Here is a 12,485-nt window from a genome sequence, read left to right as displayed (position 1 = left end):
TCAGTTTGTTCAAAGTCCTCCATTTGAAAATACAGTTCTCTCTTAACCTGCCTTCTTGAAAGAACTGTACTCCTTACTTCACTCTTGAAGTTGCTTCGGTCAGGCTTCTTCTGTCCCACAGCTTCACTGGAACTGCCAACAGAAGTCACCAGTGACCTTCAAGTGTGATATCTGTTGATTACACTCTCTCCCTCACTGATCAAAATGGTTAGATTCCAAAAACCAGGTCATTATGTGAAATCTGCATTATGCCAGAGTGGGGGGCTGTGCTTGATCTAGTGGTAATTAAGTTCTGTTAAGTTCTGTTCGTGAGGTTGTTGCTAGGTGCTGTCAAGTAGATTCCAACACATAACAACCTTATGTACAGCACAGTGAAACTGCCCAGTCCTGCATCGTACTTGTAGTCATTGCTACACTTGAGCCTACTGCTGCAGCCACTGTGTCAGTCCATCTCTTTGACAGTCTTCCTCTTTTTTGCTGACTGCAAAAACGGCAAGGAGGCCACATGTTCTGACCTCCTCTAATCCCACAAGAGGAAGACAGGATTACCAGCAGTAACCCAAGGCCTATTCCTACAAGGCCAGACATGCTGCCTCCCTCCAGCCCTTTCTCCAACCGTTCCTCCCAAAGCACCACCACCTTTCTCCTGGGTTCAATAATTCGCTGCAGTGGCCACACAGAACTCACAGATTATGGAGTTTATTAGGGAAGCACCAGGCTACAATTCAAGCTCAGGAAAAACGCTCAGTCTCTCTCCCAGCCCACCGTCCCTCAGCCAACAGTCTCTCACAGTCTCTTTCCCAGCAGTGCTGGTCCCTCGGTGTCTCACTCAGCGATGTGTGTCTCTTGCGCCTCTTTCCCAGCAGCACGTGTCTCTTTCCGGGGTGCATGTCTCTTTCAGCAGCACGTCTTCCTCAACCAGCAGTCAGAGAGAGTTCTTCCAGGAGGCCTCCTTTTGAGCCCAGCAGGGTGGTCAAACTAGCCAATCATAGCATCAGAACTCTAAGCATCTGAGAGAGAGTGGGAACCTCCCAGAACATTGTATTGTGCCACGCCTAACAGAAATACTCCACGTGGATAACATTTACAATCAGGAGCTCCTCAGTTGCTCATTCCACCACTGAGTTTACAATGACTTATGGGTAGAAAAGCCATACAAAGTAATTTACTACACCGCATTGACTCTCTGCTTTACCAAGTATGATATCCTTCTCAGGGGACTGGTCTCTCCTGACAATATGACCAAAGTATGAGAGGCAAAGTCTCACCATCTTTGCTTCTAAGGAACGTTCTAGCTATAGTTCATCCAAGACAATTTTGTTTGTTCTTCTGGCAGTTTGTGTATATTCAGTATTCTTTGCCAGCACCATAATTCAAATGCATCAATTCTTCTGCAGTCTTCCTTATTCATTGTCCAGCTTTTGTATGCATAGGAAGAGATTGAAAATACCATGGCTTGGATCAGGTGCACCTTAGTCGTCATAGTGACATTTTTGCTCTTTAACACTTGACAGAGGTCTTTTGCATCAGATTTGCCCAGTGCTATACAGTGTTTGATTTCTTGACTGTTGGTACCATGGGCAGTGATTATGGATCCACGTAAAATGAAATCCTTAACAACTTCAATCTTTTCTCCATTTGTTGTGATGTTGCTTATTGGTCCAGTTGTAAGGATTTTTGTTTTCTTTATATTAAGATGAAATCCATACTGAAGACTGTAGTCTTTGATCTTCATCAGTAAGTGCTTCAAGTCTTCTTCACTTTCAGCAAGGAAGATTGTCATCTTCGTGTTGTAGGTTGTTAATGAGTCTTCCTGCAATCCTAATGTTGGGTACTTCGTATAGTCCAGCTTCTCAGGTTATTTGCTCAGCATACATTGAATATGTATGGTCAAGGGATACAACACTGATACATCTTTCCTGATTTTAAACTATGCACTGTCCCCTTGTTCAGTTTGAATGACTGCTTCATGGTCAGTGTACAGGTTCCATAGTTTGTTATGATCCACACAGTCAAGTGCCTTTGCAAAGTCAATAAAACACAGGTAAACATCTTCCTGGTATTCTTTGCTGACAGCCAAGATCCATCTGACATCAACAGTGATATCCCTCATTCTACGTCCTCTTCTGAACCCAGCTTGCATTTCTGGAAGTCCCTTGTCAGTACACTGCTGCAGCCATTTTTTAATTATCTTAAGCAAAGTTTTACTTGCTATTAATAATATTGTTTGATAATTTCTGTGTTCTTTTGAATCACCTTTCTTTAGAATGGGCACAAATATGAATCTCTTCTAGTCAGTTGACCAGGTAGCTGTCTTCCAAATTTCTTCACATAGACAAATGAGCATTGTATCCATTTGTTGAACAATCTCAATTGTATTCTGTCTTGGAGCCTTGTTTTTTACCAACACCTGCAGTGCAACTTGGACTTCTTCCTTCAGTACCATTGTTTCTCGATCATATACTACCTCCTGAGATGGTTGAATGTTGATCAGTTCTTTTTGGTACAGTGACTGTGTATTCCTTCCATAGGTGTCATTTTCCTTTCTGTGTCATTTAATATTTTGCCCTAGATTCAATATTGCAACTTCAATATTCAGCTTCATTATTGCAAATTAAAGTTGTTGTTTTTTTCCCCTTCTTTTAGTTTGAGAAATGTCAAATGTCTTTTTCCCTTTTGTTTTTCTACCTCCGGTTCATTATACATTTTATTATAATACTTTGTCTTCTCAAGCTACCCTTTGAAATCTTGTGTTCCACTTTTTTACTTCATCATTTCTTCCATTTGCTTTAGCTGCTCTCCATTCAAGAGCAAGTTTCAGAGTCTCTTTTGACATCCATTTTGGCTTTTTCTATCTTCCTTGTCTTTCTGGTAACCTTTTGCTTCCTTCATGTATAATGTTCTTGATGTCACACAACAAGTCTTCTAGTCTTCGCCACATCCTTTTCTTTGTCTGTCTTAGTCTCCACTGAAACCTGTCCCCATGGGGAACCCTGTTGGTATTTGAAGACCGGTGGCATAGCTTTCACCATCACACCAACACATATGACACCACAGTATGACAAACTGACAAATGAGTGGGGTCTTGTGAGATAAAGATCCCTTTTTTTTTTTTTTTTAATATGGAACTAACTGTTCTTTTTGACTGGTCTGCAATACCAGCTTTATCATATATGAGGTTTTTGTGTATGTATGGCTTACTCTTCTCCTCCTTTTGTCAGTTAAATGTCCCTTGCCAGCCTCCACAATGTTTTAATTACTATAGCCTTGTAATAAGTCTTGATAGCTGCTAGGGAAGATCCTACTACTTGATGGTCCTTTGTTCAAGCTTACTAGATTCCTGGGATAATCCGATAGGATTTTACAATGAATCTATGTGTAAACTGGGGAGAAGTAAAAATAATTTTGTGAGGCAAGAATCTGGAAAGGACTCACTCAGCTGGGCACTTCCTACCTGAGGTCTCTCATGCAGTCACTGTCAAATAGTGGCTGAGGCTGCAGTCATCTGAACCCTTGATTGACCTGGAAAACCCAGATGACTTCCTCATATGACCACTGGTTGATGTTAACTGTCAACTGGGAGCTCAGCTGGGCTATAGACTGGAGGCAGCTGTATATGACCTTCCCAGCTTGGTGGCCTCTGAGTATTCTGGTTTCTTACCATGGTGGCTGTTTTCCCCAAAAGTGATCATTTTCAAAGCCGTTCTACCGTATGGAAGCTACACAGCCATTTCTGACCTAGCCTTGACAGTTACTCAGCATCATTTCTACTGCATTCTAAGTATATCACTTCAGTGATCCAGAATCAAGGACAGGGAATATTGGCCTCGTTTCTTGATGGCAAGAGTATTAAAGAATTTGCTGACATGTTTCTAAACTTCCAAGCCTAGAACATTGAATTTTGTGAATGTTTTTCCATTTGTGCTTGGAGAAAATGCATATTCTAATTATTAGTTACAGAGTTTTATCTGCATTTGTTAATTTAAGCTTATCTATTTTGTGTTTGAAATCTGTATTTTTGCTGCTTACCTACTTGCTAGTTTGAATTTTGTTATTATTTGTCTGCTTACCTGATCAATTAATTGAGAAGTGATACTTGTTTTGTATTTTGAAGCTACTGTTACTGGGTGCCTACAAGTTTATAATTATTTTATCTTGCTGCTGAATTGAACATTTTATCAATATGTAGTGACCCTTTCATCTCTTGTAATGGCTTCTACCTAAAAGATGATTTTGTCTAATATGATATAATGTGACTATCTTTCTTCTGTTTAGTATTTTTTTTAATGTATGCCTACTTGGAATTCATTTTGATTCCTGAATCTTAGGTCTTATGTTCTGTAAACTTTTAAGTTGTTGACTCTTGGAATATTGCTTCTCCCTCTTTCTCTCTATTCTTTCCTTTGGGAACTCCTTTTAGAAATACGTTGGACTTTCTACTTCTCTTTTCCATGTCTTTTAGACACTCATGTTTTTGTCTCTCCATCTAAAGAAACATATTAATTTCAGTTTTCACAAAGTTGTCATTCTACTCTTATCACTTCTTAGTTTGCTAAGAGGTTTTATCACAGAGGGTTTCAATTGTAGGTGCTTTCTAACTTTCAGTTGCAGGCATTTTTCTCATGTATATGTGTGAGTATATATATGTATGTGTCTGTGTGTGTATGTGTGTGTGTGTGTGTGTATATATATATATATATATATACACATACACACACACTAATTCCTAATTTTGTCAAAAGATTTCATTTTATTTGGGTCAACAGTCAATACTCATGGAAATAGCAGTCAGTATATCAGATGCCAATAAAAAAAAAAGAGGAAAATAAATCAGATTCCGTATTGCACTTGGCAGATCAGCTGCAAAATACCTCTTTGAAGTGCTGAAGAGCAAAGATGTCTCTTTGAAGACTAAGGTGCACCTAACCCAAGCCATGGTATTTTCCATTGCCTCATATACGTGTGAAAGCTGGACAGTGAATAACGAAGACCAAAGAAGAGTTGATGCTTTTGAGTTGTGTTGGCAGAGAACACTGAAAGTACCATGGACTGCCAGAAGAACTAACAAATATGTCCTGGGAGAAGTACAGCTTGAATGCTCCTGGGAAGCAAAAATGGCCAGACATTGTTTCCGTACTTTGGTCAGGTCAGAAGGGATCTTTCCCTGGAGAAGGACATCATGTTTATAAAGTGGAAGGTCAGTGAAGAAGGTGAAGACCCTCAACAAGATACACTGACATAGTGGCTGCAATGGTGGGCTCAAGTATAGCAAGGATTGTGAGGCTGGCATAGGACCAGGCAGTATTTTGTTCTGTTGTACACAGGGTCGCTGTGAGTCAGAGCTAACTCGACAGCACCTAACAACACAAATTCCTGATTTTCTTTTGACCTCTGTCTAATCTGCTACTTAACACATCCATTTAACTTCCTAAAGGGCTTATAATATTTTTTTCTTTGGAGATACTCTGTTTGGTTCTTTAGAATTTCTGCCTGATCAGTTTTGATAGACTTTTCTTCCTTAATCCTATTTTCAGTTCTCTCTTATTTCTTTATATACATATAACACATTTATTTTGTTCTCTTTATCTAATAATTCTAACATGTATGATCTATGTAGGTAAAATTCTGCTATTTCTCACTCCTGAGGCTGGTTTCTTTATGTGTTTAGCAATTTCTAACTCATTTTCCTGGGAATGTTATTTGTGTAAAATTTATGAGACCTGTATTCATCTGGAGAGGAGCTACAACCAACCTAAGTCACTTTCAACTAAATTTTTGACATGAGGTTTTTCAGGCCAGACAGATGATTTAAATTCATCCCTAAATCTGCCTGAATGTAAGCCTGTGGTTTAGGATTTTCAGAGGAGACTTTTTTTTATTTCTTTCCTTTCCACCCAGCAAAAGTAAGATAGGCATGAGTCCCTTTAATCCTCTCCTGCAGGGCAAGGTGGTTTTTTCTACTTCACACAATGATGGGGTTCTTCTCCAGAGTTCTGCATTTGTCTGTTGTGCCCTGCACATAGCTATCCAGTGAATCCTGGCATTAGGCAAATGCCAGATCTTGCCTACTGACGTATCCCTCTGGATCCCTGCTTTCTCATCATTTCTGGCATCTGAGGAATTTCCTCACTTCCTGGCAACTCAGTATTAAAATTTAAAAGATTTTTTTAATAATACCTGGTCCAGCATTATTGAGAATGCTAGGCTTACAGAGATATTTTGGTACATCCAGTCTGCTATGTTCCTTTGAGGGAGCTCTGGTAGCATAGTGGCTAAGACACTTGCCTGCTAACCAGACGGCTGGCGGTTCAAACCCACCAGCCACTCCTCGGAAGGAAGGTTGGGCAATCCTACTTCCGTAGTGATACTGCCTCGGAAACCCAAGGAGGGGTCGCTATGAGTCAGGTTTGACTCGACGGCACATAACAACAACAACAACATGTTCCTTTGAGTTAGGTTTATGCAATGAAGTGTATCATGCTTTAGTATATAGTTTTATGAATTTTGCTCCAATACTCCTTTTCTAAAGAATTGGGTTATTAAGTCTATTCAATGAAATAGGCTTCAACCTAATGGACAAAGTTTTCTAATGAGTATTTTTATCTCAGAAGCACAAATTAACATTGATTTTTGTATCGCTCTTTTAGAATATTACAAGTATTTTTGCAATAAAGAGAAATGAAGTTCAGATGCATACTATGAACCTTGAAAACATGCTGAGTGAAATAAGTCGGACATAAAAGAACAAATATTATATAATTCCATTTATATGAAATATCCAGAATAAGTAAAAGCATAGAGACCAAAGTTCATTCATGGTTACTAGGAGCAGGTGGGAGGGGAAGATAGGATTATTGCTTAAGGGGCACAGAGTTTTTGTTAAGGGTGATTTAAAAAAAATTGATTAAAATAAATTGGAAATGGATAGTGGCTATTGTTGCACAACGTGATGAATATAGTTAATGTCCTTAAATTGTACACATAAAAATGGTTGAAATGTTTTGTTATATGTATTTCACTACAATAAAAGTTATAAAAGCAAAACAAAAAAACCCTCATATAATAAACCAAAACCAAACCAAACTCACTGCCATCGAGTTGATTCTGACTCATAGCGACCCCTCCTTGGGGTTTCTGAGGTGATATTACTACGGAAGTAGATTGCCCAGTCTTCCTTCCGAGGAATGGCTGGTGGAATTGAACCACCAGCCTTTCTGATTAGCAGTCAAATACCTTAGATACTATGCCACCAGAGCATATAATGGTACATTAAAATAAAAGTAATTTTTTAAAGAAGGAATATTACAAGTAATGAAATGCTGCTTAAACCGTATGTTTATCATTAGGACTTTCCTGACCTCTTCTGAGGTATAAATTCACATTTTATTTTTTTCATAGAGAATAGATTTGGAGTTTAGAAATGTTGTCAGGGTTAAGATAATTCTCTGTTGCTTTTTACCTTTAGAGGCACAGTTCTCTTTCAAGAACTCTAAAATGAGAATGAAATGTTACTCTTTTTGCCAGTTCTCTAATTTGAATAGGTCATTTTTGTAATTTGTCCCTTTTTACTCTCTAAAAATTTTGCCTTAATAGGTTATACCACTTCTCCCTCTTTATTGCTGAGGGAAAATTTATCTCATCTTGAAGCAAACAGTAATTGTTTAGATTCAATTTATTTGTTTTCATTTATTTATAACCCTCTGGGTCTAGAAACCAATCATTTGACTGCATGGATTAATCAAGGATACTTTATGTTTGGTGTTTGATACCAAATGTTTCCTCTTCCTGCTCACCACTCCCCACCACCACCTCCCTTCCCCCCATTCCCCTCTCCCCCCGCCATTTGTGAGTGTTCTGTGTGTGTGCACGTTTGAACGTGTACATTAATATAGTTAGTTAAAAGTATTTCAGGGGTATTTCTAGTAATAGACTATGTTCAATTTATATGTTTGTAAAAATCCAAGTAACCTGTTATTCTGTCTTTATTCTCTTAGGGTAGTACTGAACAGCCTGTCCAAACTAGCAAGATTGGACTAGGAAGGAGAGAGTATCAGAGTTTACAGCATCGCCATCATTCTCAGCGTTCTAAGTGCCGTCCACCCAAGGGCATGTATTTAACCCAAGAAGATGTAGTAGCTGTTTCCTGTAGTCCCAATGCAGCCAACACCATCCTGAGGCAACTGGACATGGAGTTGATTTCTCTAAAACGTCAGGTATTTTATAAAAATAGTACTTTTTTATGGTTCTATCCATCAACCTTACCTGCTTTTATACCTAGATTGAATTTAGTTGTTTGCATATTTTCTCAGCCACTTGTTTACATAAAGTTTATTCTTTAAAATTTACTTTATTTTCATATAAGATGCCTTTCTCTTTCTAGTTTAGATTTGAGTTCCAGCACTGTTACCTCTTAGCTCTCTGATCTTCGGTGAATTATGTAGCCTCTCTAAGCTTTAATTTCCTTTTCTTATCTGCAATTGGGAATGATAATCTTACTTCTTTTTATAATAATCAAGCTCTCTTACAGGTTGTTAGGAATTATTTGAGATAATGAATGTGAATTGCTTAACATAGTGTTTAACACATTGTGAATACTAATCATCCTCATCTGTAGTATTGATAGTAGTACTAATATTAATAGTTTGTAACAGTACTGTCATCTTAATCAGGTAGCAGTTAAGAGTCAGTCTCAAGAGTAAATGAACCCCAAAAACAAAGCTCAGAAGGCAGGAAGGGGCAGGAAAGAAGGAGAAATGGAAACCCCAGGAAGGAAGTTGGCAGGGTATTGTTACACTGAGGAGATTGCAGCTAATGTCACAAGACAAAGCATATATAAATTAATGAATGGGAAACTAATGTGCTGTGTAAACTTTCACACAACCTACAGTTAAAAAAAAAATGATTGATTGATTTTACAAATGGAAAAAGGGTCAGTGAACCTAATTTCTAACCCTGGCTTACACCATTTACTTCCTGTATAACCTTAGGGGAACTATTTAATTTCTCTCAGCTTCAATTTCCTCATCTGGAAAATGAGAATAATAATATAGTATATAGGTGACATTAAATGAGGTAATATATGATCAGTGCTTGGAACAATGCCTGGCATGTAGTAAGTGCTCAATCAGTGGTTATTAAAAACTGAAGACTGGCCTTTCTTAGTCTTTCCCTGTTTTTCAGTTGGTTGTTTTCCCTTGTTGTTACAGTTTTCATTATACCTTAAATCTAGATTCTCTTATTTTCTTGGCTTGTATCAGCCAACCCCATATGATGTGCCAGGGATTTGTGAATCTAGTTTCTCGAGCTATGACTTTTCTCCTGAGCTCCATAGCTGTATTTTCACCTGTCTGATAGATGTATCATCTTCCTCCAGGAGGCTTTTTGCTCTGTTCCCTATCTGTTGAAATATCAAAGAGCTGCTTTGGTTTCTTTTTCACCATTATTACTCACCCAACACAAGCCCAAATGGTAACCAAGTTATGTGTGTTTTAACTCTGAAATTTCCTTTAAATCAACCCCGTCATTTTTATCTCGTCACTACTACCCTTGTTTAGTCCCTTTATCTCCTATTGTCTGTCAGTAACTATCCTGTTGATTCTCCTTGGTGTCTTCTTCTCTTCAGCTCTGGGTTAACACTGTTGCCAATGTTATCTTTTTACAATATTGGTCTGATCAAGGTCACTCCTCTTAAAGCTCTTCATTTGTTTTTACTTGGCCTTTATCAGGTTATAGCAGAGACAGACAGGGCCCATCATGCAGGATTTACAAGAATGCCATGTTAAGAAAGTTAAAATTCTTCCCAAATTAGAAAGCAGACTTTAAAGATAGGTGTAAGATCATATTTATATTTTTCAGCTATATCTAATTTTTTAAGTGGTTGCTGTAAGGATTATTGTGTACATTCTTAGCTTACCACAGTCTACTCATTGCCATTGAGTCAGTTCCAACTCAGTGCTACTCTACATGTCAGGGTAGAGTTGCCCCATAGGGTTTCCAAGGCTGTAAATCTCTCTTTTATTTTCCCCCCAAAGATTATAACAATATTCTATTTTGTAAATAAACAAACAAAAAAACCAAACTCACTGCCATCAATTCAGACTCATGGCGAGACCCCCATTTGGGTTTTGGAGGCTGTAAATCTTTATAGAAGTAGATGGCCAAGTCTTCCTTCCACGGAGCAGCTGGTGGGTTTGAACCATTGACCTTCTGGTTAGCAGTCAAGTGCCTTTGTAAGTCAGTTGGTGAAAATAGAAAAGAAGTTTGGCATGGTAAAATATATGTATAAATACATATAGAGAGATTTATTTCAAGGAAATGGCTCATGCAAATGTGTAGGCTGACAAGTCCCAAGCCATCGGTCAGGCAGCAGTCTGGATACTTCTCCAGATTCACATGGTTACAGGGGCTGATGAACCCAAAATCTATAGGTCAGGGGCAGGCTGCTGACTCACATCCCAAGAACTGAGCCCATCATTCTAGCCACTGTGTCATTCCATCTCATTGAGGGTCTTCCCCTTTTTCATTGGCCTTCCACTCCACTAAGCATGATATCCTTCTACAGAGAATGGTCCCTTCTGACAACATGTCCAAAGTAGTTGAGACAAAGCCTGAAGGCTATAAATCTTTACAGAAGCAGATTGCCGCATCTTTCTCCCGTGGAGCAGCTGGTGGGTTCAAACTGCTGACCTTTTGTTAATATTATACTCCTTCACATAAAATATATGAACCTTGCAACAGTGTGGTATAAGACTGAGAGGATTTTTCTCAGTCACAAACATGTTCAGATTTCTCTATTTCTTGACCTGCTTCCTCGCCCAAACAGCTCTTACGTTTCTTTTTGCTTCTCCAGCAAGCTTCCTAAACTGCCCCCACATCCATACCAATTCTAACACTGAAAAAGCTATTTTAAGATTGTTTATGAACAGGTTGCCAGGTCTACTGTACATGGTTCTTATCTCCCTTGACTACTCAGTAATATTTGACACTGTCAACCATTTCTTCCTTCTCAGAATTCCTTTCCTTTGACTTTTGTGACATTGAACTCTTTTGAGTATACATTTGATTGAATGTTTAATTTTTAGTCAAACCATGAATATTTACAAAGGACTCCCATCTTCCTAACCTCTTTAGAGAACTTCAAAAAGCTTTGCCTGTGATATTTATAAAGTACTCAGGTATTTTTTAAAATGATAAATAAAATGTACTCATTCAGTATCAACTTCATCCTCATTACTACTACTTGTCCACTTTTAGACTATTTTTACTGACTTTCAGAAAGAACCTTTGTTTTTTTCCCAGTGGTTGTTGGAAATATATGCCACAAAAACGTACACTAATGCAAGTTTCTACAAATACAAATTCAGTGATATGGGTTACATTTTTTGAGTTGTGCAACCATTTTCACCCTCCTTTGCTGAGTAGTTCTTTCCCTCATTGACATAAACTCACTGCTCTCTGAGGTTCCTATCTAATCTTTACAGTTGTTGTTAATTTGATCCCATAGAGATTGCTTTTAAATGATAAGCATAATGTTCAAGGCAGACATTCTTAATTAGTTAAGCTAAATTATTATTTGGTTTTTAGAAGACTTCAGGGGATATTTTTGGCTTATGGTTTAACGATTATTTTGGGGCAGTAGTTCCAGAGGTTCATCCAGCCTCCATGACTCCAGAAAGTCTGGCTTCCATTTTAAATTCTGTTCTGCATTTGCCCCCTTCTGGTCAGGATTCTTCTATAGAATCTTTAACCAAAATGATCAGTAATGGTAGCTGAGCACCATCCAGTTCTATCTCATGGAGAAGGAGGCAGTTGTTCATGGAGGCAATTAACCACATATTCCATTTCCTCCTCCTATTCCTAACTCTCCTTCCTCTGTTGTTCTACGTGAGTAGAGATAAATTGCTGTGCCTTGAATAGCCACTTGAAACTTTTTAAGACCCCAGGTACTACATTATGAACAAGAAGGTAGAACAGAAGCACTAAACATGTTACTGGGCCACTTAACTGGCAGGTCCCATGAAACCATGACCCTAAACCTCAAAACCAAGGGTGCTAAATCCCACACAATTTTTGCCAGTTCAGCTTTTTACATGTGTACAGCTTACTGACAGCAATTACATTAACTGGCTGTGCAACCCTACCCTTATTCAACATAATTTTTCCATCACTGTAAACCAAAACTCAGTATTCTATAAGTAGTACCTCCTACTTCTACCCTCCTTCCTACTCCCTGATAGCTACTAGTATGCCTGTTCTGTTCTTTTTATATAAATGAGATCACACAGTATTTGTCCTTTCTTATTGTCTTATTTTACTGAGCAAAGGTTTTTGAGGTTAGTACGTGTTGTAGCATGGCTCGGAACTTTTATTTCTTTTCTTTTTTTTTTTTTAAATTTTATTTTGATTTGGGTGAAGATTTACAGAGTAAATTCACTTTTCATACAGCAGTTCACATATACTTTGTCTCATGTCATTGACCAAAATTT

General features: G+C 38.2%; 1 protein-coding gene across 1 annotated transcript in view; it reads left to right on the top strand.

Annotated features, from left to right (window-relative positions):
* Nucleotides 1-12,485, top strand: part of RCOR3 (REST corepressor 3) — a 53,555-nt gene that overhangs the window by 19,744 nt on the left and 21,326 nt on the right. Inside the window, exon 8 of the mRNA XM_007952908.2 lies at nt 7,995-8,213. Within this exon, the coding sequence (XP_007951099.1) occupies nt 7,995-8,213 (219 nt within the window). The remainder of the gene's footprint in view (nt 1-7,994; nt 8,214-12,485) is intronic.

The sequence above is a fragment of the Orycteropus afer genome, unplaced genomic scaffold (genome assembly GCF_000298275.1).
Source record: "Orycteropus afer afer isolate SDZICR_OR568_19922 unplaced genomic scaffold, OryAfe1.0 scaffold00013, whole genome shotgun sequence".
In the NCBI taxonomy this organism is placed as follows: Eukaryota; Metazoa; Chordata; class Mammalia; order Tubulidentata; family Orycteropodidae; genus Orycteropus; species Orycteropus afer.
This window is presented reverse-complemented; position numbering and strand designations above follow the sequence as displayed.